The 26,603-nt window shown below is 38.9% G+C and overlaps 1 protein-coding gene across 1 annotated transcript in view; it reads right to left on the bottom strand.

Moving 5' to 3' along the window:
- Positions 1-263: 263 nt before the first annotated feature.
- Positions 264-26,603, bottom strand: part of TTBK2 (tau tubulin kinase 2) — a gene marked incomplete at its 3' end in the record, with an annotated part of 103,752 nt that continues 77,412 nt past the window's right edge. Inside the window, exons 10-14 of the mRNA XM_082836032.1 lie at positions 19,268-19,484; positions 15,884-16,095; positions 13,515-14,103; positions 3,061-4,334; positions 264-726 (exon numbers count right to left, since the gene is read on the bottom strand). Coding sequence (XP_082692158.1) covers positions 264-726; positions 3,061-4,334; positions 13,515-14,103; positions 15,884-16,095; positions 19,268-19,484 — 2,755 coding nt within the window. The remainder of the gene's footprint in view (positions 727-3,060; positions 4,335-13,514; positions 14,104-15,883; positions 16,096-19,267; positions 19,485-26,603) is intronic.

Genomic DNA, 26,603 nt, shown 5'->3' on the forward strand with positions numbered 1-26,603 from the left:
AAATGAGAGTTCATTTAGCCAGTTTCACCCCCTTGGATTTTGCTGGCTTGCCCCTTCCTATGCAAAGACATTGATTCCTGATCTGCTTGCTGCCTATCTTAGGTAATTTCTTATCATATATCTTCTTATAAATATTTTATCATGTTACTTTCTTTTGCAAGACAAGATCAACACTGATTTTTTTAAATAGACAGTACAGGGACACACATGTATCAGATTTAGGAGGAAGATCTTACACCTTTCACAGAGATGCAGCCCAGCTCCTATCTGCTGAGTTTACTGGCTGACTTACTCTTCCCTGGGGGGGCTTTAGTGCTGGCCGAGTGGTGGTGGAGGCTGCTGGATCCTTTCAGGCCATTCTTACTGGGTTTGCAGTGCTCCTGTTGGCAGGACCTCCTGGACGAGGAAGATCCTGAGTGGCTGGGAGGTGACTTGCTTCTCCCCAGATGCGGGGATGAACTCCTCTGGTCATGATGGGGCCGTCCAGCCCTAGATGGTGAGGAACTGGATGTGCGAGGCAAGGAAGAGCTTCGAGGAGAGGCACTGGGACTCCTGCGAGGGACAACTGGACTCTTGGGTGGTGTTTTTGGGTTGTGAGGGGATCCTGGACTCTTGCACTGAGTAGTGCTCCGGGGTTTCTGAGATCCATTTTGAAGAATTTGGGCCAGGCGGGAGAAAAGGTCTGAGTCGGAACTGCTACTCCCTAGGACTCTATATCTGCGGAGCCTGAAAGAAAACAGAGAATAATTACTTTCATTTTAATTCACTTTAAGTGTGCCTAGAAAGTCACAATGTCCCAAATCATAATATGTATGATGTGAGTCAAAATCAGGAAACAGAGGATGTGGAGTTACTCTTTCATATACCAGCTGTATAACCCTGGACAAATTATTTAACCTCTTCCAGCTTTGAAGGGGAATATTATCTATCTCACAGGGTTACTGAGCAGTCAAGTGCAGTAAAGTACTTAATTGGATGTCTGCCATCCAGAAGCACTTACATGTTGTTAAGCCCCTTCCTCCTATAGCATGTTTGCTCTTCCCATTTTAGAATTAACTTAATTAAATGTCTCTAGCATGTTAGCACATGAGGGAGAGTAAACAATTTTGTTTAAGGCTTTTAGGACAGGAATTCTATATATACTTAGGCAAACATTAAACTCCACAATGTAAGTCTTCAACAGTACTCACCAACAGCAGGAACTACAGATAAAAATATATTTCAACCTCATTTAATAATTTCCAAAAGAAAAGAGTAGTCACTGGTTTCTCTGGGCCTCAGTTTCTGCCCCTGACGATACCCTGAGATTCAGGAGAGCCGATGCCTCTCTTACTGGCAACCAAGCCATCTAGAAAGCATTCATATAAATAGCAATGTCTCCTCTGCTCTACATGTCTTTCTGTCTTGGCCTAAAATCCATTCAGTTTAAGAATTTAAACCTCAAACTGCTGACATGCCACTCCTTACAGAAGGAAATGGGAGAAGAACTTCCAAGTTGTACTGGCACTTGCAGGATGCAGGGGACATATACAGCCACCATCACCATCATGGATCAGCAACAATTTACTGATTTTTTCTCTAAATTTTCTCTCTTCTTCCTTCCCCACCATCTACTTATACTGACAAATGACATAAAACTCATTTTGGTTAAGCCTAATTTCATGGATCTTATTGTAAAAATTGAAGAAAGGAATAAGATAATTCCTCTGTGCCAGGACCTATGTGGGAAAGTTGAGCTCCCACTGAATTCCCAGATGAGTTTCAGGCTGGTCAGCCCTGTAATATCTGGCACAATGCCACACATCTGGCTTTGTTATCAAGTTACCAAGTTCTACTTTGAGGGGACATGTAAAGTTGTAAATAGTAAATAGTAATTAAGATTTGTTTGTTGCAGTCCAACGCAGCTCAAGCCACAGCTATACTATCTCTATTAAGCACAGATGCCAAGCAAAAGGGGGGACGGGTGAATATTGTCCATGGAATCATCTTTTTAAAATGTCTCAGCTAAATGACTGCTGTTCACTCATCACCATTTTTCCCGTTGAAGTCTAGTTCCATGGTCATTTCAAATCCAGTGTTTAGTTACCTTTGAACCTGAAAGAAACCCTAGGGCAAGTCAAAACTAAACTTAACTTTAGGTAAGGGTAGCAAGTTCTGCTGGGTAATGATGCAGATAGAACCTCACTTTAATATACTTCAGAAATCCTTATAACAGGTGGAGGCCTATTATCTAGAACAAGCTATAATTTTCAGGTAAATTTATTTTGATGTCCACTTTGTTTTTGTTAAAAGACTATCCTTTTGCTTCTTCTCCAAGGGTTTAGACCATTCTACTCTGAAAAGTGAGTAATGGCTCCAAGGAAAGCACTCTTAATTGGTTCATTACTTCCCAATATTTTCCTCTCTTCAAAATATAATCACTCCATGGTCAACTACACATAAGAATATTTCAATAAACAAGCATACCACACAGTAAATATTAAGGCAATATCTTTATTATGTATGGTCCTGTATATCATCAGATGTAGGGAAACTCCCTAAAGGATTTTTTTGTTTGTCTAATTCATTATAATCAGATAAATTGAACTGTTACTAGGGTCCATTCATCATATTACAGACACAGTATCTTTCCCCAGAATTTGACATCATAATGACATCTGTTATAACGGGATTCTGACTGGACAAAACTAGAAAATTACCGAGTATCTAGTTAAAATGGACTGGGAAAGAGACATAACCTTTGTTGCATGCTAAAAAGCACTAAACAAAGCTCTAGACATATTCTACCTGATTTCCTCTTCCCAAAACCATGAGGCAATGTTTTACCCATATTATAGATAAGGAAATTGAGGTTCACACTGCTAGAAAGTGCGAGAGCTAAGAATTAACCTGGATCAAACTGACCCTTTCAACTACACTATGCTATAAGGCTTGGGAAAGGCAGGGAAGGAAGTAGATGATCAGAAGCAGGCAACAAAAAATTGAAACCAATGACATAATCAAGCAGACACAGAAATAATGCTACACACTTAACATAGGGAGAAGAGCACACAGCATTACCTGGCTTCTACTCCAGGCCTCATGGGTGGCTTTCCTGGTGGTGGCCGAGGCAAGAACTGAGATGAAGTTGAGCTGTTGATTTGATCTGTGTTGATCCATGAAACTGGCCTTGGAATTTTGCTCTTTCTGGACTGGGAGATGATGGGTGTCAGAAAGCTGTCTTCGGCTGACCTGCTCAGGTGTGAGTCTACAGCCAGTCTTGAAAAGGGAGTGAAGACTTCCTCCTCAGAAAAAGGAGCAGGAATAGTGGATAATCTCTCCTCTAGCAATTTATCAGAGGCACTTGAGAGGTCCCCAAGGAAAGACTTGAGTTGCCTTTTTTCCACCAGAAGCTTGACTAGATCTGGCTGATAAGCTTTCTTTTGGAGGAGCTTCTCTTTTGCAGAGACTGGACAGGATGATTCAAAAGTTGACTCTATCTCTTGTGCTAAAACAGGGATTCGGCTGTGTCTAGTTACAAAGGATGACCTAACCACATCCTTCCGAGATGGAGGACAATGTTCACTCTCTGAAACAGAATGAAATAGTTCTCCATTTCTAGGGGCAATTTTCTCTCTCTTACCCTCTTGGTGCAAAAAAGTAGAGAGGTCTCCTTGATGACTCAGCAAGTCTTCACTCTTGATGTCATCCTCCTTAGATATCTTACCTTTTTGCATTGCTGCCACCTGGCCTATCTGTCCTTCAACATGTTGGTCAATAACTCGTGGAGATATCGCTGAAGTTCCAACTGCCAAAAGCTTCACTATCTCGTGAGTTTTGTCTTGATTTGGCACCACACTAAAAGTCTGTGTCTTTGTCACATCAAGAGGTTCAGTAGTAGCTGAGTGATCCCTTTCCACTGTCACCAAGTCTCCTGGGAGAGGGGAGATCTCAATATAAGGCTGCCCTTTACTCAACTTCTCATCTTCATTATCTGACCCCACAAGCATGCTTTTCTCTTCCGTTTCCCTAGGGAGACCCTCAAATTCTCTCACAGCCAGTCTGTTATGGTCTGGAAGGTCTTTTGGTCCCAGGTCTTGGGAGCTGTCACACTCTCTAATGCTGGGTAACATGTCATGACCAATATGATCTATCTGAAGCCCAAAGTCTGTTCTGTTTCCTCCACTAGGAGGTTCGCGCTCTGTCACAACCAAGCCAGAGAAGCTCTCCCTTGGAGAGTAAAGTTCCACAGTGGGCTCCATGGGATGAAGGTCTTTCTTTTCTGGCAGCTGACCATAATGAAAGCTACCTGAAGTCGACTGTGTAGATGCCACAGAACGTCTAGGAATTGTAATCTGGAGAGAGAAGAGAAAAAAAGTTAAATGCAATAATGTGGAATTATAAAATGAAGATGTATGAGTTGAGAGTTAACACCTCAAATTCTAATTTATAAGAGGAACGCAGATCCCAACCAGCTTTGCCCAACTCATACTTAAAATGAACAATTCTGAATAAAAATGCATGATACTCAAGCTCCCCTACTCAGAAACTGTACAGAACAGTCCCCCTCTAGGTTCATCCCTGCCTTTTCTTTAGCTTGCTCTGTACTCTGGAAGACTGATTTCTACTGACTGCACTATCCAGGCTCCCTTGCCTTCTGATTTCTGGTTGTGTTTGCCCAATGGGCAGCACCAACAGAGAATCAGGGAGTTGGAGGCGAAAAAGATCTGGGTATTACTTCTCTCTGCTTCCTCCCGAGGGACTGCAGCTTTGGCGGTACACTCTACCACTCCTGGCCACAGCTTCTGTCACATGGCCCCCTCTCCTATAGATATGACTCTTACCAGGTTCTGCTAACTGCCCCTCTTCCTTCTCTTTCAGGACTCAGAATAGGAATAGCTCCCTCTATTTCTGTTCCTGTTGGCTCTCTTAAACCCTACCCACACGTCTGTAAAAAGTTCCCTTCATTAGATTTTCTCCAAGTCCCTGTGAGTGTGCCAGTTATTTCCTGCCAGAATCCAGATACAGAATCTTAGGGAAAAATTGTCGGTAAATTATTCTAAGTTGAAAAACTCCAAATTTACACGCATTTGTTGTTTCCCATAAATTCTGTAAATCAATGTTATTAATATTTTCCTATAAGCAAACACAAAGATGTTTACTAATGTTTTATATCTTCTTTAATTTTTTAAGGTCCAGCCTATTATAAATGAAATTCTACCATCCTTTCACAGAGGTCATTTCAATTCTATGTGAATAAGATTCAATGTTTAATAAGAATGTCCTTTCTTTAAGACACCTACAGGACTTCCCTGGTGGCACAGTGGTTAAGAATCTGCCTGCCAATGCAGGGGACACGGGTTCGATCCCTGGTCCGGGTAGATCCCACATGCCACGGAGCAACTAAGACCAATGTGCCACAACTACTGAGCCCGCACACCACAACTACTGAAGCCTGCATGCTCTAGGGCCCATGCTCTGCAACAAGAGAAGCCACTGAAATGAGAAGCCCGCACACCACAATGAAGAGTAGCTGCCACTCGCCGCAACTAGAGAAAGCCTGTGCGCAGCAACAAAGACCCAACACAGTGAAAAACAAATAAAATTAAATTTAAAAAATACATTAAAGACACCTACATCTTCTCATCTGTTAAGTGACATGTAAGGAGGCAGAAAATGTCAACCACATAAACTGGTAAGGAAAAAAGCCTTTTTGAGAAATTAAATAACTCGAAATCATTTAATGAAGCCCATTAAGCTCTAATAAAACTATGGAAATTGGTCTGAATTCGAAGCCAAATGAATTTGGAGCTGTCATGGGAGATTTCACTTAGACCCCATCTCTAGTCCAATGACACCAAGAAAACCATTTGGTTCTAGAGTCAGATAAGTTGCTTAAATCTGTTTCTCTGTGTGTCAGGAGAACAATTAGGTTTAAGAACACGCAAAGCTTACCCTAAGCCCAGCCCAGGGAGAAAACACCTAACTAATGTCCTGGAATAGCTCCTGAATGGAATCAGTGTACTGAGGCTCTGTTAATCCAAGACAGGCTAGGTTCAGACATGAATTCTCACAATAAGCCCAGACCTACAATGACCTTGGGGAAAAGGCAGTAAGTTCTACTGGTGCTGTCACCCTTCAGGAAGTCACCTCATACCTGTACCTCTCTTTCATTATACTAAATATAGGCAGATGGCAATTTTCTAGTATTTGTAAAAATGATATTGAAACTTAAAATTTATAGTTATTTACTCTTCAGAATTTACTTTTTAAGACCTGAGAGTGATGGTGATAAGAAAAGCAGTTATGAAATTATATTAAATACCAAATAACTAGGGAGATGACTATATTTACATTCAAAATAAACCAACAGTCATTTCATCATTATACGTAATTCCAAGTACATCAGCCAAAATGAAATCAGCATTATTTACAAAAATAACACTCCACTGGTCTTCTGAGATTGAAGCTAGAGAATCAATGCACTTCTGAGCCTAACTCATCTGGATTCAGGATATAAATGTCTGTGTATGTATGGTATGAAAAAAGAGATGATAATCTTGTATATAGAAAAGATATATGAACCACTGGAGAGAAGAATTAATTTTCTTGAAAAGATTCTGAGCAATTATGAGAAACTGCATAAATTACTGTAATATCTATATAGCACTTTAATTTATAAAATATTCCTAAAATCATTTTTACTGATTCCATTTCATACCTACCCGGTATTTTAATTGAGTACTTTTATTAACACAAATTTCACAAATGAAGAAAAACACAGTCAAAAAAAGTTAGGGACAGGATTCTAGGATTTTGAGATTCCCTCACAGCAAAGCCTACTTACTGACATGTACTACACACTCTCAAATGAAGTCTGGGAAACTGAGTCTGCAAAAAAAAAATTAAAAAAAAAAAAAACATTATCTATCAAGGTGAACAAAACCAAAGATCAATAGCTGCATACAGAGAAAAGAAAGCTAATTCTAAGTGTAGCTAAAAACAGCTTCCTTAACATTAGACTATAAAGACACAAAAGCAATTCCCATACTTGGGACACTCTATAGACTGAATTAATGATCTGCCAGTAAGCCATATACATCCCTTTATATGTTTAATTTCTCTAATTCACAAACATTTCATCAAGGCATGAATTCAATCATTTCCTTTCTTCTGTTCTCTAATTGTATCAGGTACACCTTTCTATAGAATTAGAAAATCACCTCAATGTCTTCCATTTCTTTCAAATTTTCTTACTTTTTTTCTAGTACTGAATTTGACTAACATCAGTCTCATTACTTTTTAGTTCAGATAAAGCAGCCTCATTATTTTATAGTTACCCCATGTTCAGAACTGGCCACACAGGCAAGAGACAATAAACTGCAAACCAACTATTCACATTTTAACTTACAAATTATCCTTTCACTTTCCTCTCATTCAAAGATAGTAATGCTATTAAGATAATAAAAACCTTGGTAAATTCAACATTCATACCAAATAGTCTCTCTTCCAAATGAAAGGAATATGGTATATGAAATATCTATATTTCATTTTGTTTTTCTGGCAAACAATTTAGAAGAGATATAGGTAGTAGAATAATTTATTGGTTCCTACTATAGCCAAGAGTAACTGAGTTATTCTTGGCCTAATTCCAGGCCTATTAAAAAAATTAAATTTTAACCATTCAAACTTCTTTGGGCTATTTAAATTCCACTGCAGACTTTTGTTTAAAGCATCTTTATAGTGTCGAAAACTATGAATGAAACTAAGCTACTATTATTGAACCATGTTTTTATGTACCAAATTTTTATTTCTATAAAGACAGTACACAGTTGCGGTAACATGTACATATTAAGAGGCCATACATCCTAAAAGAATGTCTCACTCTTTACCCCTGTCGCTTACCCTGACCTCATTTATGTTGGTTACTTTTGCCGAAGATATTGTTATTTTGTGGTTTGGCTTATGTGGATAGATATGAGGGCTGATGCGGTGGTAAGGAATGGAGAGGGCAGAAGTCTTTGTTTACAGAGGTGGGTAAAACGGAAAACCTGAAGCCTCAAGACCTAAGTAAATGAGAAGTAAAAGTTGTTTTTTCCCTTCCCCTGTTATCCCACTCCTCAGAGACAGTCACTCATTATTAATAGTTGAATGTATATTTAAGGGAATCTGAAGTTATAAAAATTTTGTAGAGGTACTAGGAATCATAAATAAGTCACAACTCACACCCAAAGAATAGAAGTCCCAGAAAAGACAGATTGAAATAATATTTCTTGGCTGGTCTGTAATTATATATCACATACATGGCTACAGGATTTAATAGTCACTTTTCAAGCCCCTTCATACAATCTTGGAAGACACTTTGGGGATAAATCTAGTCCAACTATCCCCAACTTCCACAACCTATAGATTTCTATCACAGCATCTACAGCACTTAAATAGTGAGGAGAGTCACTGGGCTTTGATGCCTAGCACAGTACCTGACATACAGTAGACGCTCAATAAATGTTGAACATATGAGTAAATCAACCATTGGACACTTGGGTTCCTTCTATGAAGCCTCTCCCAAGTGACAGTCCAGTCTTTTATTTGAACACTTCACAAATGAGCTTTTTTTTTTACTTCCCAAGTCGGTCCATCCAGTCTCTCATCCTTTCTGACCGTTCATGGATTGAATTATACCATCATATGTAATTCCAGAGATGTAATCTCATCTATAGATACAAAACTTTTCTATAATTATAATGACCCAAATTTCCAGATCAAAAATAGAAATCCATGGGGCTTCCCTGGTGGCACAGTGGTTGAGAGTCTGCCTGCTGATGCAGGGGACATGGGTTCGTGCCCCGGTCAGGGAAGATCCCACATGCCGCGGAGCGGCTGGGCCTGTGAGCCATGGCCGCTGAGCCTGCACATCCGGAGCCTGTGCTCCGCAATGGGAGAGGCCACAACAGTGAGAGGCCCGCATACCGAAAAAAAAAAACAACAGAAATCCATGGTCAGACAGAGGACATTTAGCCACTCCCTAGTCAATGTACATGCATTCAACTCTCCTACAAAATCCATTTCAAGAAGTTAACCACAGTAGCAATCAATCCAAAAAGTCCTTACCTTTCCATACTATTAAAACACTCATCTGTTAATTACATGGATCATTCATTTTTCAATAGAGACTCTGAGAGACTCTGAGCTTTCATATAGTCACTCCAGGTGTACAAGGGCTCCAAATATTCAGTGGGACACTGGAAAAGTCACACGAAGCTACTATTTCAGGTAAGCTGCACTACTGAAATGCCTCAAGTCTTCATTGAGATTTTCATGATTCACAGTTCAAGCCCTCATATTTGCTTGAACTAATGCCAAAGCTTCCTCACTGGCTGCTGCCCCAGCCATTCTCCCTCCATGGCTCCCAAAGAGTACATTACTCCCCACCCTCAACCCTGGCAGTTTCTTGTCCTCCATCCCATATACCTCAGCATGGCAGGTCAAGGCCTTTATCACCTCACTTGTGCAGCTCATTTTCAGCCTCCTTCCTTCACCCTAACATTCTGGATTACTTATTTAAATACTCTGAATTTTGGTGTTTCAAGCCTCTCTGCCTTCATACATGCTGTGGTTTTTGCTTGACACCCCTGCATCTCCTTCCAGCAAACTTATTCATCCTTCAAAGTCCTCTTATTTTTGAAAGTAATATATCTTCACCATGGTAAGTAAAATTAGAAAATAAGAGTTGAGAAAATTAAAACACCCAACATTGCACTCCCCTGTCCTAGGCAGATTTATCTGTATTCTCATTTGTGTACACAGCTCAACCACAAAAATCACTTCATGTGGTTTAAGGTAAATGTTTAGACATAGGCCTTCAATGTCAACCTAACAGGTTGGTGCCAACTGTTTATCCCTGAGGTACAGCAGAAAGCCTGGAACTTAGCAGACACCTCACGGAACTGAAGGGCTGAAAGAACAGAATTAAGGCAATGCAATCAACTGCTGATCTGACTCTCATAGTACTGGTATTAGTAATTCCTGTAAATACAGCCAGAGGAATCCCCTTAATAGATGCTGACAGATTACAAAAAAAGTACATGTGACTCTCTTTTTGTCCTGCTCTTTCTCTGTGCATTACTTTACACCCCCCACTCCTGCTTTTCTTCTTCTCAATGTCTGAAAAACAAGTCAATGAGGAAAGTCTTTCAGTATGTTGACAATCCGCTGGTATGAGGAAGGCTGCTCTGTGTGACCAATAGAATATGGCAGAAATGATGATATGCCCCTTTTGAGATCAGGTTATAAAAGACAGTGTGGCTTCCACCTTGGTGGAGGGTGTTCTCTCCACCACCACCCCCGCCCCCTTCTCTGTCTTTCTCTCCTCACTCCCTGAAAAAGCCAGCTGCCATGTCAAGTATGGAGAGCCTACGTGGTGAGGAACTGAAGCCTCTGGCCAACATCCAGTGAAGAACTGAGGCCTGCCAACAACCATGTGAGTGGGCTTGGAAGTGGATCTTCCCATCCAGTCCAATCCTATGATGATTTCCCTGGCCTACAGCTTGGGAGCAACCTCATGAGAAACCCTGAGCCAGAACGATCAGACTAACCCACTCCTGCATTCCTAACCCTTAGAAAAAGTGTGAAATAATAACTGTTGTTTAAAGCTGTTAAGTTTGGGGTAATTTGTTGCACAGCAAAAGGTAACATATAGGTGGTATTATTATTCTCCAGTCACATTTATAGTGTTTCCAAAGGTGATACTAAAATGAAGCACTGCCTTTCTAAAGGACTGTCTAGAACCAAGAGATCATGTGGTACAATCTGCCACAATATCTGTAAGGAATAACCAGTCCGACCTTCTCCCTACCAACAGTGATTACTCAACACCACACAAAACTGGTCACATTCTTTCCTACAGTTACTGTCATTCTGGACCAATAGTTAGACCTGTTTCAGAAGCAGTTCAAGTTACTTTAGTTTCCTTCTCTATCCTTGTTCGTTTATGCCAGCTTAATTTTGCCTCTCCATTTGCTAATCAAAACATAATTTAATATCTCCCCTATAAGCCAAAGTTTAGTCTTATTTTGCTCCCTATAAATCTATGTTGTTCAGCCTCTTTTTAGAAATGATTAGTAGTGGGCTAACTTCATAACTGTTTACCCCATGGGAAAAAAAAATCTAATTTCCAAAAATAACCCCAATTTCTTTTGAATCTAGCAAATTTATCCATCTTTCAAAATATATCATCTAAAAAATTTATACATGCTATTTGATAACCAGTGGTTTCATGTATATGGATAAGGAAAGCCCTAAACAAAGTTCACAAATCTATGCTAAGAAATAAAGAGAATTAATGCTGAAGTTCTCATCAGTTGATTTAATATGCCAACTATACCTGTAATACAGATAAACTTTTGCTTTGCCTATTTTTATAGTTCTTACATATTTTAAGGTACCAGGACAATTTCTTTCATATCATCATAAAGAGGAAACAAGCCTGAATGCAAAAGATATAAACTAACAAACTGTTTCTCATCAGAATATATATGTCCTAATTTAAAATATTCAGATAGAATGGTAATATGTTTTATCATACTGTCTAAGCTAGAGCACGTGCTCAGAGCTGCAAGAGACCTAAAGAGACTATTTGGTGGTACTCCCTACTTAATGTGTCTGTAGTTAAGTTAGGGAAGTAACAACATCTGCTTGCAAAAGTAAACTCTGAATGTAGGCCTCAAGAAGAGGCCTACAAAAGAGATATATTTTTATCCCAAGCTCCCCAAAATGAAGGAGATGGTAAGTTCAATACCTTAGACACAAGTGCACAAGTGATGAGGCTGCTATTTAAGAGACCTTCAGTTAAGAAAAAGATTTTTTATTTAATGATACCTGAAAATAAGGTCAAACTTATAATATCAAATATAATATACAAGTCTTTCAAAAATTTGATAGAGAAAATGTTGCAGATAGTGTAAGAGAACCATGAGAACAATTTTTGTGGACAGGACAGTATTGATGGGAGAGAGTAAAAAATACCAGGAGAAATGGAGCCGAGGGTTTAGAACCCTTTATGCAGGGAAGCACACCAGAATGCTGTTGGAAAACTGCATGAGCCAACAGTGAGTATACAGCATACTAGAGTCAAAGAAAAGAAGAAACTGAATATGGGAAGGTGGAAAGAGGGAATGAATGGAAAGAGGAAGGTGAGGTGGAAAAAGAAATGCAGACAAGGGAGGGAGGCATTAGGATCTGCCTCTAGCCCACAGGGGACCTCTGTACAGTTTGGAAAAGGATGCCCCTCAAAGAGGAAACAGCCCTACACAAAGATGCACAGTTTGGCTAGCAAAGTTTGGGTTAGATTTCAACCCCAACTTGTTCCCTTGGCTAGGTCTCTTTATTCAGTGAATGACTTGTATAACTACACAAAACAGTCCTAGGAAAGAAGGAAAGACCAACTAACTATGATGAAGAAAGAGGCAAGCATTTATTTCTCTATTTCGAAGTGCAGGTAAATTCCTACAGAGCTGTCCACAAAATCAAATTTTGTTACCTTTTCTTACTGTTTTACACCTGTGTGTGCAATTCTGTTCTAATTGAAAACATTTCAGCTCGCGGAACAATGCTGTTACTGGTGAGCTGGAAAAGACGGCCTCTAGCTGATGATGGCATTTAGGGAAACCTGGTACTCCCACGCATGTAAGGACAGATGGACCTGCTCGCGCCTGAGACGTTGCCTTCATATCTGGCTTTTGTGAAACTCTCACAGTCACAGAGGGCACCAATGCTTACTGATAAGAACAGGGTAACAGGTGTCTCCAGCTAAATGCCCAAACTGAGAATAAAGAGTGAGTTTCCTCAAAATGTTCCTTTGCAGAAGGCCTGTATCACAATTGCCTTCAGCTGCTTGTTAAAATGCGGATTCCTGGGCTCTCACTCTCCCAAACCTACTGAAGCAGAAGTTCTGGAAGTGAGACTGGGACTCTAATTTATAAACAACAGACATTAAGCTTGGAAAACTACTATCAAAATAAAAATTAAATGCGAAAAAAATAGTTGGAAAACTACTGTTTAAAAGGAACATAAAATATGACAAATTTCTGGGTGAAGGTTATGAAGGAGAAAGGAAACAAAAAGAATGATACTAGCAATGGTGTACAGTATAAAGTACAAACCATGAATGGTTAAATACATGCCATCCTCACTGTATTTATAATGTAGAGTTCAAAAATCTCTAGAATTACAAATTTTTAAAAATATTATATATACACACGCAGATAGATAGCTCTTGTGGTCTAATTATAAATGTTATTATGAAATTAGGTCATAATGACATTTCATGTATTAGGTTGCTATCCTGATAAAAAATCTCACTTCTTGAGAAATTTCACATTGGAAGACGGACTATAGAACTTAGTCCAGACATCATTCCCTACACACATGTGCCAAACTTAGGCCTCTGCAGAAGAATCTTAGTTGATCAACTATTAGTCCTTTCTTAATAGCACCTTGAGTGGATGACAGAAAAATGACAGGAGCAAATCACTTACTGCTGTAAGGGGTCCTTCTGCTTGTGCCTCCATTGGACTTGTGGGTGTCACTGCAATAAATTGACTAGCAGCTCCAGCCTGGAGTTCCAGCCTATCTGCATATTGTTCTGAAGCAGCAGTGCCAGGGCACTTCCCAGAAACTGCTAAGATCACACCTGAGGTTTCCTTCTTTAAATGATCATTTTCTGCCCAAGGACCCAATCGGAGCTTTTCATCTTGAGGCGATTCCTCTAGGACTTGAAGGACTTCGGGTTCCTCATCGGAAGGGCTTCCAGTTGTTTTATGGCCTAAAGCCTCATTTGTCCTAAAATCCCGAAGGTCCTGTTCCTTATCCACAATCACCCATTCTTTGGAGTCAACCTCCTGCTTGCAGGAGCTCAGGTTAACGGCTACAAATCCATTGCTGCCACCACCATCTGCCTGCTCAGGGGTGTTGGCAGAGGCAGGCTTGGAAGCATCTGGAAGATACTCTTCATCATAGTGCCAGATGTGGTCAGTACGGGACACAGCAGGAACACAAGGCTTATGAAGCAGAGCAGGGAGAACAGATTCCTTTCCTTCACTGGAATCTTTCTGCATTTTCTCCAAGCTTAAGAAAATGAACACAAGTTACTTAATTGTCCTAGGGAGAATACTTATTATATAGCCTATAAGTTCTATACAGAACTAATATTTACCCACAGATGAGAAAAAAACAATATGGATAAAGCATAAGGAACATTTCACAGGTGGATAACGCTCTGCTCCACCTGTCGTAATCCTGTTTTGGAAGACGGAGCCCGTAGGAGGAAGATGTCTCTCCTGCTGCTGGGCAGGAAAGAAGCCTAACCAGGTTAACCAGGGTGACTTGTGTGATCCAGTTCACCTTTGCTTTGCCAATTCAATCACACTGCCCTCTGCTCTCTGCTCTGAGGGACTGAGGGACAACTTACCCAAGGGGCTTTTGCCTCAGCAGAGGCCCTACAAAAGGAAATAAGGAAGCTAATACACATCAGGCAAATACTTTCTGCATTTGTTTTGTCTTCAGAGAGGTATATAAATGTATACTCATTCAAGTAAACTCCAAAGACAGGGCTAAGCAATAGTGTGACTGGTGGTATTTGGCTGCACTGGCTTCTGAGAACTGCTCTCACCTGCAGGGAAGCAGTTTAAGCAATACACTTGTTCCTCTCCTTAAGTTTGTAATTAGGTGCTTCACTTCCTTCAACTGTTCCCTATTCATTCTAGGCTCTGGCTTGAGTTCATTTTCTTGGAGTACTTCTGTTCTCTGTCTTATCTCTCAGCTCTTCCCTCAGCATGGACTCTCCTTCTAGTTACGTTCTTTTGTTAGACTAATTTTTTCCCAAACTAAGCTTTTATCCCTATCACACTTTTATTTTTATTCACAATCTCATGCACAACTGAAAATGTTTAAACACTGCCCCAGTCCATCCTTTTGATCATATCAACGTGTAGACACAAGCTTACATCACATAGCTGTGAGACTGAATGAAGAATATGAAGAATACACAGCTATGAAGTACTGTTTAAAATGGAAGCTAGATTGGACAAGGCCAGAAGTGGCTGAATTATCTTCAGACACAGTAACTATTATGTTAGTTAAATACATGGTCCTTCTAACTTCGTATTTCTTTGCCAATAGTAGCCACTGGGAATGTACAATTGAAGGATGTGACTATTATTAAAGACCCTCAGGTCTTAATATTACTAAAGCCTTCTATAATTCATAAATATATCCCAAGTTCTTTTTAAAGTTTCAGTCTTTTGTTATCAAAATTGGAGATAAGGGGCCTTAGAACTGTGAACTACAAACAGTCGTTACCTATCTATAGCTCTCTAAAGTTCCACCTTTCCTTCTTTCTAGGTAGAATGATAAATATTCATGTCTCTTTTTCCTACAGCATTTACTCATAGAAAGCCTTCATTAAATTGAATTCAACTGCCTATCACTTGTATATAAATTACTTTTTCCCCTACTTCATGTACTCTTCCTTCTTCTTGCCTAATACCATATTTTTCATGCCCTCTCTTACAATGCATCTTCTCCATTCCAATAAAAGAGATCATCTTCCAAACAAAATCACTTCAAAATGTTCATTTAATTCATACCTAGTCTTATGAAGTTTCCAGCTCCCACAGCCAAAGGCTATATGTTATAGAACTTGTAATAATATCAGAAGGCAAGTCACATTAAGAATGAGGATGTTAACTAAAAACATGGATAAAGATGATGACAACTTAATCAAATCAGTGCTACAAAAATGCAAAAACTCCTTATCTGAAAAACTTTACATAATAGAAAGTAATAATATCAATAGTGTTTTAGTTGCTTTAAAAAAAAAAAAAGAAAAAGAAAAAGTATTTTATACCAAGTCTCAAGAAACTTGTCAGTATCTGGCTTTGGCTCCAGCACCAAACGTTTTTCCAGCTCAAAGCTGTGGATGGAACGTAACTTTCGCACCAATGGAACATCTCTGTCTGGCTGAGTAATCTCTGAGCGGACACGAATTGGTGAACCGAGGCTTGGAGCATTCAGAATACCATTTGCTTGACCATGGCTGTTCTCCTCTTCAGTAGCAGCCTAGCAAAACATAAAAGGAAACCATGAAAAACATTCTAGTCACTATAAACGATAGGAATCATTGAAGTCTTTCAAAATAATATAAGCAAATGATTGGGATTTTGTTTCAGAAGATTAGGATATTTTGGCTAGTGTAATTCATTACATACTTGTCTATTAACCCTTTATTAAATAAGTTTTCTAAATTTATTCTCAGTTTCAGTATTTTTAGTGTTTTATATTTTGGTGCAAAGATAAACAGACTGAAAACGTTTAACAACCTTGGCTTTTTGTATTATGTCTAACTAAATGCTTGCAGGACCTTATTCCACTAAACCAAAATTAAACCTGGAGAGGACATTCTCTTTGAGACATAAGTGGTCTCACAAGAGGTAGGAGAGGTCGCCAAGCCTGAATACTCCCTGTCTCAGTTCCTCTCTAAAAACCAACCAAACAACAACAACAAGAAAACTAGAGCTAGAACAATAAGCAGCTGGGTAGAGCAGAAGGAGGCTGAGAATGAGGCAGCCCAGAGGGGTGGAGGTGCCTAAGGACAGAGAATACAGTAGCACGATTACCAGGGAAATTAAGCTTTACACCAGCAGTAGGGAGAGAGAGGAAGTCTGAATGTCTATTCCGATTAAAGACCCTCAAGAATGCCCAGTTGGTCTTAAACTGGGGGTGCTCTCTGGCTACCAGGAGAAGCAGAAGACAATCTTCTCTGAAGAAAGGTTTCCCCAACCCCCAAGTTAGGCCTACAGGACTCCCACGAATTATTAATTAATGAGTAAAACACTAAAGGTAGTCAAACATATAAGAAGGCATGCCACCATGACCAAGAGTCAGCAGAAATGATAATAATAATTTAAAAAAATGTTTGTAACTCCCAAAGACTTCAGGTATCAAACTTGTTCAGATACAGCATATAGAACAGCTATGCATAAAATGTTTAAATATATAAAGGTCAACAAAGGATTACTTGGAATTAACTGATGAATTTAATATAACTATTCAATTAAGTTGTTAAACAGCAAATTAGCCATAAAAGGCCAAAGTTATTAATTCATGAATAAGAAGACATGGCAAAAGAAATTACCTAGAATGAAGCACAGCAAGATAAGAAGAAAAATATAAAAAATGATATTAAGAGATGACAGAATAAAAAGATCTAATATATGTTTACTTAACTGGTGTCCCTGAGAGAACAGAAAGAATGAAGAGGTGACAATATTTAGGTAGAGAACAGCTGTGCATTTCCCAGAACTGATTAAAAAAAGAGATATGTGTATGCCTAGACATGTCATAATTAAAGTGCAGAACACCAAAGACAAGGAGAAAAGCTAAAAAGTAGCTGGGGGAATGGTCATCTACCAAAAGAAAGAAAGAAAAAACAGTAGACTTCTGAACACTAATAACTGAAGACAGAAGAAAAATAACTGTCAATCAAAAACTTTGAAGGCAGCAGAAACTATTTTTAAAGAATAAGGCTGGGGGCTTCCCTGGTGGCGCAGTGGTTGAGAGTCCTCCTGCCGATGCAGGGGACACGGGTTCGTGCCCCGGTCTGGGAAGATCCCACATGCCGCGGAGCAGCTGGGCCTGTGAGCCATGGCCACTGAGCCTGCGCGTCCGGAGCCTGTGCTCCGTAACGGGAGAGGCCACAACAGTGAGAGGCCCGCGTACCGCAAAAAAAAAAAAAAAAGAATAAGGCTGAAATAAATACATTTACAGCTAGGTAAAAATTGAAAGAGTCCTCTATCAGAAGACCTCAACCAAAGAAACTTCTAAAGGGAATATTTCAGGAAGAAAAACGATTGAGTCGGGGACTTCCAAAATTGCAAGGAAATGGTAAACATCTATGAAAATTCCATATAAACATTACTTGTATAAAAGAATACCACTAATAATCTAATTAACATAATTTTTTAAAAGGAAGAAATTAAAAAATAGAAAAGAATTAAATGTAGATTAAATAATGATAACGTGAAAGAAAACTAAAGTAATTAAGACCTATGTCAAGTGCCACTTCACTCTGTCACATACACAAACACCCATATGGGCTGACAACTGAGAATGTCACTAGAGAATTTTTACTAAGAACAGTTTGCTCCTGGTGTTTACTATAAAGGCAGCCAGAGGTGACATTACAAAAATCTGACACTGACTTCCTGACTACTTTTCACTACTTATTCCTGATTACTACTAGTCCAGATAGTGCTAACCAACAACCAGACCACAGGGCAGCATATCACATCTATGCAGAGAATGTTCCTGCAAATGACTCCCATTACTGAAAGTATATACTGTTAATTTTTAAAAATTATATAGTTTAAAAATATAGTATATATTGTCCAAAGATAGGCCAAGCTCCTCAGACGTTGTCACAGAAGATTCTTTTCAAGATACATTTCCCATTCACAAAGCAGGACTAGCCAAGTTTCTACCAATCATGTTAACACATATGAGCCGGGAGTCTCATTTGACACCTATACATTTAACCTCCTTCCCAACTAAATAATTATAAAAACACAGGAAGTACCAAAAACTAACTGATTTGTAATTCATTGCCCCTCCATCCCATTAATCATCATCTTCCATGAAAATGGAAATGACAGGAAACAGTAAGATCAAGGAGAAATTTGGGGATAATCTACCCAAAGACTAATGAAATCATTTAATTCAGAAGTCTGTATTTCTCCCCATACTTACAAGTGGACCTGTTTACAATCCTAATGAAGAAAAAATCATGTTATTCAACATCCACTTTGTCAGCTCATGACCAGTTTGATGCTTTCCACTTCTAACCCTCGTTTCCCTGCCTCCATTTGAGATAGTTTTCAGAATGAACACTCAGCTCCATTGGTCTACACTATGGAAGGAAGGTCCTTCTACTTGGAAGGACCATTAACTTCTGTTCTATAGATGTCTCTTCTTTTAGACTCCGTGTCTGATTATTTTTTTAAAACTACCTTCATCTTTTCCACAAAATACAAGATGAAGATTAATTTTTGGTGTCCATACCTGAGCATTACGAGCAAAATTAGACAAAAATATTGCAATTACAAATATATAAATAACTAGCGATACAATGTTCTACTTCTCATTCAAAATTGAGAATCATGATACTTTGCTACACCAGTAGGAGAAAAATAATAAGACATTGAGAGATATCACTTCCTATGCAAGAAATACACACCTTACAAATCCCAAGCTTTATCTTATTCCTGTTGGTATCCATCTCTTCCCAGACATCCTTCTCCTGGGGACGAGGGTGTCCCAGAGATCCAGGCAATTTATCTGGCGACACACCAACAGGGATGCCATTCTCTCCATCACTAAGCTGTTCATCTGGAAACACCTCATCTGTATTTTCTCGAAGCAAGTCTCCTGGGATGGGAGTGGCATTGGCAATTCTGAAAATGAGGAATGAAAATAAGGCAGAACTTAAAAACACCAGAATCAAAAATTACTACGGGGGCTTCCCTGGTGGCACAGTGGTTGAGAGTCCGCCTGCTAATGCAGGGTACACGGGTTCGTGCCCCAGTCCAGGAAGATCCCACATGCTGCGGAGCGGCTCGGCCCATGAGCCATGGCCGCTAAGCCTGTGCGTCTGGAGCCTGTGCTCCGCAACGGGGAGAGGCCACAACAGCGGGAGGCCCGCGTATCGCAAAAAAACAAACAAACAAACAAATTACTATGGGACTATCCTACATTTTGTTTCTGGATTTAAATGATGAAGTCTATACATAATTAAGAAAGTAAAACAAAACAAAAAACCTCAGAAACTTAGGGCATGCCAATTCTACAAACTAAAAATGCATTTTTTGGGGGCCGCACTGTGTGGCATGCGGGATCTTAGTTCCCCAGCCTGGGACTGAACCCGTGCCCCCTGCACTGGGAGCACAGTCTTAACCACTAGACCACCAGGGAAGTCCCTAAAACTGCATTTTTGTTTTGTTTTTTATTTTATTTTTTTAACATCTTTATTGGAGTATAATTGCTTTACAATGGTGTGTTAGTTTCTGCTTTATAACAAGGTGAATCAGTTATACATATACATATATCCCCATATCTCCTCTCTCTTGCGTCTCCCTCCCACCCTCCCTATCCCACCTCTCTAGGTGGTCACAAAGCACCGAGCTGATCTCTCTGTGCTATGTGGCTGCTTCCCACTAGCTATCTAGTTTTAAAACTGCATTTTGATCAACAGAATTTTCAAGCTGATTTAAAAATACAAATTCTGATATAACTCCCTAATTTAACAATCACTTTAAAAGTTAGAAACCTTTCATTTATTTTGCAAGGATTCTTTGTGAATTTTAATATTTTCTATTCTTTACCCATTTTTCTTAGAGAATAACAAAAACTATAAACAGAAAAATGTTAAGTGTCATAATGATATAAGCAGGTATCAGATCAATCAGTTTTATTTTTTAACTAGTGTGCAATATGCATTTGCTTTTTCATTTACAGACTTTTTACTAAGTACCTACTACATGTAAGGCCCTAGGGACATAAAAAGAAGAAAGGAAATTCTTGCCCTCTAGGGGAAACTAGAAATTCTGCAGTTATACAGTTCATATGGTCCTGTATGAACTGATTATCAACAAATAGAAAATATTAATTGGCACTTGTCTATATGTTCTTTCAAAGCAATTTCATGTCCTATTTACATAGTTGGTCACCTCTCCCTTAGACTTCTGGCCCATGAGGGGCTTTTCTAGTTCTCAGCTATCGCTCACTAAGTGATCAGGCCCCTGCTGGCTCTAATGTTCTGTAACTAGTATGTTCTACTCTACATACTAGTTGTTGGTATTTTTTAAAAAAATATTGCTGACTGAACACAACATTCAGCACACAGTGAAACCTTTTCTTAGTGTTATCTGCACTGTCTAAAAGCAGAAAAAAACGCCTTCAGTAGATTATACTGACACATACAATTATTATGAGTGGGAAAATAGACAACTTCTCAGTGTACCACTCTAAGGGCAATGGTTACACCCTGGCCCAGGTGTCATAAATATGTCATGATTTAGAACCTGCTGCATAAAAAAATTAAATTTAATTAAATTTAAAAAAAAAAGAACATGATTTTTCAGGGACTTGTTCTACCTGATGTGATGACCTTCACTACCACCACTCTCAATGTTAAACTGGAAAAGCACTGATAATGGCTCCCAGGGAAAAACCGTACAGCCTTGTAAAGTACTCCCTGTAGTTCTGACACTGGGATACAGTGGAAAGGTAGTTTGACCCAAAATAGTTCAAATGAAAGGATTTATTATAAAAGTAATTAAAGTTCAGAAATAGACTACTTAAAAGATATATTTTTCAGATATAAGTTCAATATAATTTGTTTATTGACATAAGGAATTATAATGGACACTAACCTACATGTGCTATGTGGTAATCCAAATGTTTACTGAAAGAATTCCCTCTATTCCTGAGAAAAGGGAATGGCAAAGGAGGAATATTTGAATTCAGGAAGCTCAACCTACTAGCTCCACATTTTTTCCCCCATTTTAATCACTCAATGTTCTTCCAAATCCTTTTTTCCCTAGCCTAGCTACAATTCTGCTTCTTTCCAACTACCCCAATTCCTTGGCATTTCCTCCTTCCACCTCTCAGGAAACAAACCACACCTCCACCTATGAAACTGCCTCTATTTTTACTCTATCCTAGTTTTCCCCTTATATCGTGTGCTTCAGTGTAAGAGCACACACTTCAAGGAATGTTTCCATCTTCTCCACACAGGCTACCTCCCACATGACTCAGGTTCCTCTCAGCATTTATTCCACCAGTTTTATTCCTTGCTTAATTATTATTTTCTTCCTTCTCCTGTAACTCTGATCCAAATCTGGAGTTTGAGATATGGAAAGAAAGCATTCTTGCCCAAGACAATTATATTATGTTCAGGAATAAGTATGATAAGAAAGATATATGTGAGAGTATTATTAGCACATGGCCTGTGTTTGTAGGCAAGGTATAAATTACAGAAGCAGACTAAGGGAAAAAATTAAAAGATATATGGAAGAACTGGACAGATGTCAAGAGAAGTAATAAGATTGGACACCCTTTTCATATGCCCGTCCCCATAATCTAAGGTAGGGGTCAGCAAGTTAGGGCCTGTGAGCCAAATCTGGCCTGTTCACCTATTTTTGTAAATACTGTGTATGACACACAGGCATGCTCATTCATTTACATACTGCCTATGTCTGCTTTAGCACTACAGTGGCAGCAGTAGTGGTGACAGACAGCAGAGCCCACAAATATTTATCTGGCTCTTAGTGAACGATAAGGCTTGCTGACTCCCGATCTAAAGCATCCTCTTACCTTTTCCTGAACTTACTTTCTCCCTCTATTAAGAACTAAGAGTTGTAGGACATAAATTATCATTTTTTCTCTTTAACACTGATTCTCTAGGGCTTTCCAGGTATTCTACCATATCATCTGCAAAAAGAGATAACTCAGAGGTCGGCAAACTTTTTCTAAAGGCTCAGATAGTAAATGGTAGGCTTGTGGGCCTAATACTTTGCAGGCAAGATGGATGCTAAAATTAGTAGGCAAATGTATGAAAAAACAAGTTCATTCGAATAGTCTCAAAGTATCTTCTCACAAGATAATTATTACTTACAAAGGGAAAAATAGTAACTTTATATAAAGTGGAAAACCTAACACCACCTTAACCAGATTACCAACATTAATATAATCGGTAATAAGACATCTTGACATTATATATCTCCTTATTCAATGCCATCGATTTTCCTCTTATCTTGGCTTTAAATGTATACCACAGATTCTTTTTTTTTTTTAAGAACTTTTTAAAATAATTAATTATTTATTTTTGGCTGTGTTGGGTGTTCGTTGCTGTGCGTGGTGCAATGGGGGTTACTAGTTGTGGCGAGTGGGGGCTACTCTTTGTAGCAGTGCACGGGCTTCTCACTGCGGTGGCTTCTTTTGTTGCTGAGCACCGGCTCTAGGTGCATGGGCTTCAGTAGTTGTGGCACATGGGCTCAGTAGTTGTGGCTCGCGGGCTCTAGAGTGCAGGCTCGGGAGTTGCGGCGCACGGGCTTAGTTGCTCCGTGACATGTGGGATCTACCCGGACCAGGGATCAAGCCCATATCCCCTGCAATGGCAGGTGGATTCTTAACCACTGCGCCACCAGGGAAGTCCCTATACCACAGATTCTGATATGTAGTGTTTTAATTATCATTATTTTTCCTATAGCTTCACTTTGTATTTTCCCTTTCACCCAAGAGTAGTTTAATTGGAGGTTTCCAGGTGGAAGGGCCTTTGACATTTTTGTTTTTGTTAGCAATTTCTAGTTCTATTACAGTGTGATCAGACAGTGTAATATTTCTGCTTTACGAAACAACTTATATGTTTTCTTGGTGACCTGATAACTGATCAATTTTTGTGAATGTCCCAGGGGTACTTGAGCAGAAGGTGTAACCTCTATCATCAGGGTGTAGATATTGAAAAATATGCCTAAGATCTACCTTATTGATTGTGTTGTTTGTCTTCTATTTCTTATTCTTTGTTCACTTGAATTCAGTCTTGAACTGAGTTGTATATTAAAATCTCCAATTACTAGTGTGTTTCTTTGTCTCCTTTAATCTCTCATAGTTGTTGCTTCCTAAAGATGACTGTTGTGATTCTGGTGACTAAATATTAATAAATACTATGTCCCACTTGTGAACTGTGACACTTAACATTAAAAAGTACCCTTCCACCTCTATAACTTTTAAAGCTTTATTTTGGCTTGAATTCTACCTTGTCTGATATCAGGATTGTTATTCTCTTCTGACTGTTTCCATTTTTCTGGTTTATCTTTCTGGTCCATCCCTTTCTGAAACATGTTTTTTTAGGTATATCTCTTGTATACAGCATATGTATACAGCTATATAAACCAAACTAAAAATCTTTTTCTTTTAATAGATGTCCCCATTCATATTTATTGCTATGACTGATATGTTTGGTATTAACTCTGTCATAGTATAATTATGGGTATTTTGTCATATTTGCTACATTTCTTTCTCTACAAGATGAGTATTCTTTGTACTTTAATTTATAAACTTTTAAGAATATATATTTTAGAAGGTTTGCCTTTTTGTTCTAATGGTCACCTTTGGGCATTTACCTTTTTAAATGCTCTTAGTCCCCTGTTTCCTTATTTAACCTTTTGCTATTGAGTTTCTCAGTTTTAATTGGTATTGTTTTGTTTTTCTTCTTCAGGGACTCTAACAATATGAATGCTATTCCTTCTCGGCCTTCCATTGGCACTACTTTCTCTCTAGCCCTTTTAAATGATTTCTTTATTTTCATTCTCTTGGGGCTTTTTTCCCCCTGACCTTATTTAATGCCCTTTATTAAACTTTCATTTGCGTCTACTGTCCTTTGCGCACCTTGTGATTTATTCAATTGTGAGATATCTTTTTCTTCCATTTCTTTCCTGAGTTCAACGAACTATCATTTCATTGTTTCCTCCATCTTTTCCTTTTCTTTCTTCTCTCCCTCCCCACACCACACTCACTCTATTTCTTAGTTTTCAAATTTCTGATCCAAGGTGGTTATCCATATCTTCAATGCATGAACATATTCAGTTCCATTTGGGGTTCTGTCTTATAATTTTCTTCTTCATAGTTGTTTATTCCTGACAGGAAATTTCCTTAGTAAATATGTATTAGATTTTCTTGAGTTTTTGAAATAACACTTTATGGATATTTAAAATATTTTTCTTGTTCATTTTTGTGGCATTGGAATGTTTTACAGGATTCACAGATTAACTGGTGCCCTCCTCTGTCAGTATAGCAAAGTCCAAACACTTTAGTGGATTTTTATTTGGTCAGAGGAGATATTGTGCATCTTCTGATTTTATAGTTCTCTTTTCTTATAGGTAATTAAATTTTATTTCTCCTTTTTCCCTTCTGTAATTATTCATTTATTGCCTTTCAGCTCCAAATTCATCCTTATTGCCTATTCTGTGAAAGTGGATCTGTGCCCTTTAACTCTTTTCCTTTGCCAGCTGGCATGGGAGTTTTGTCAGTAGAGGGCACTGGAGAGACCCTGCGGGAGGAAAGGGGTTTGCTTTGGGTTCCACTGTGCAGCTTGTCAAGCTTCTCCAGCATGTGTGGCTTTCCCCGTGCCTGTCTCCTGCAGTACACAGACAGCAGCAACCAATATCTTCCCAGAGCAATGCCTACTACCCATAAGTTTTGTAGCAGAGTGTCTCTAGTAAGACACTTCCAGTAAATCGTTTTCTTTGGCACTCCGGAGGGCAGATTTCCATCAGGTTCCAGAGGGCAGATATTTCAGCAAATTCTACCAGTATGGCATTAGAGCAACTTCCCTGCCATCCAATGAGTAAGGACATACACTCACCAACAAGGTCAGTACTCAGCCCTGGGGTGGGGACTGAGGGAGCTTTTCCTTGGATGCTTAATTCAGCCCTAGGAGTAGGAGCTGCACTTTATATTTGCTATTCTTGTATTCTTTACAGTTCTCTCTACTTTTTCAATCCCACATTATTCCAATTTTGTGTTATAGGTAATAATTCTTTGTATCATCTTTCCCTGTTCAAATTACTATGTAGTTTCTCTCTCCTGATTGGACCCAAACAGATATGTGCTTTTTTCCTTCACCATTCAACTGACAAAGGGTATTTCTCCCTTTTTGTCTTTTTTCTTCCTCAGAAGCTACATGTTTTGAATCATGAATATTTTTATCTCCCTGTAGTTTATTATCTGATCTACCTGGATACTTTTTAGTATTTTCATTCTTCGGATGGATTTAGTCTTTCTGATGTTCGTTTTAAATCAACCTTAAGTCCCAGGGCTAACTTTCCTCTTCCCACAGTTTTTATTGATCTGCCTTCAGTAAGCTTCGTGGCAGGGCTGGGTGAGGCAGGAGCATAAGAGATATTACATAAGGCCTTGGGGTTTTGTTTTTTTCTCTTTTTACTTACAGTTAGTTTGATTGGGGCATCCTTTGTCTTCAAATTATGCTGAGGACATAGCTTTTATGTAGTTTTATTTTTCCTTTCTTATTATTCTATCTTATTTTAGGAAAAAACTTTGGGATATGGGAACTTAAAATCTATTCATTGACTTCAGCTACCCTGAAGTGCTATCACCTGGATTTTTGCAAATGTGAGATTTATTTCTAACAACAATCAAAGGAGAAGGAGGACAAAAGCATTTAAGCAAGAATCAAAATTTCTACATAGGCTCCAGCTCTGTCACTAATCTTTATCTAAAGTTGGATGATTCACTCAGAGTTAGAATTATTTCCTCATTTGTAAAATGGGGTGGCTGGAATAGTGCAGCGAGTCCCAAACTAAGATAAGCACGAGAAACATCTGATGCATATGGACTTCTGTGCCATACCCCTAGACATTCTGATTCAGTAGGTCTGGGGTGAGTCCTACAAATGGGTATTTTAAACAAACATCTGTGGTGATTCTACTATAGCTAGTCAAGGTCTCACATTTAAGAATTCTTAGACTAACTAATCAGGGATATCATCTCCAGTT

Source organism: Leucopleurus acutus (genome assembly GCF_964270905.1).
Source record: "Leucopleurus acutus genome assembly, chromosome: 1".
NCBI classification, from domain to species: Eukaryota; Metazoa; Chordata; class Mammalia; order Artiodactyla; family Delphinidae; genus Leucopleurus; species Leucopleurus acutus.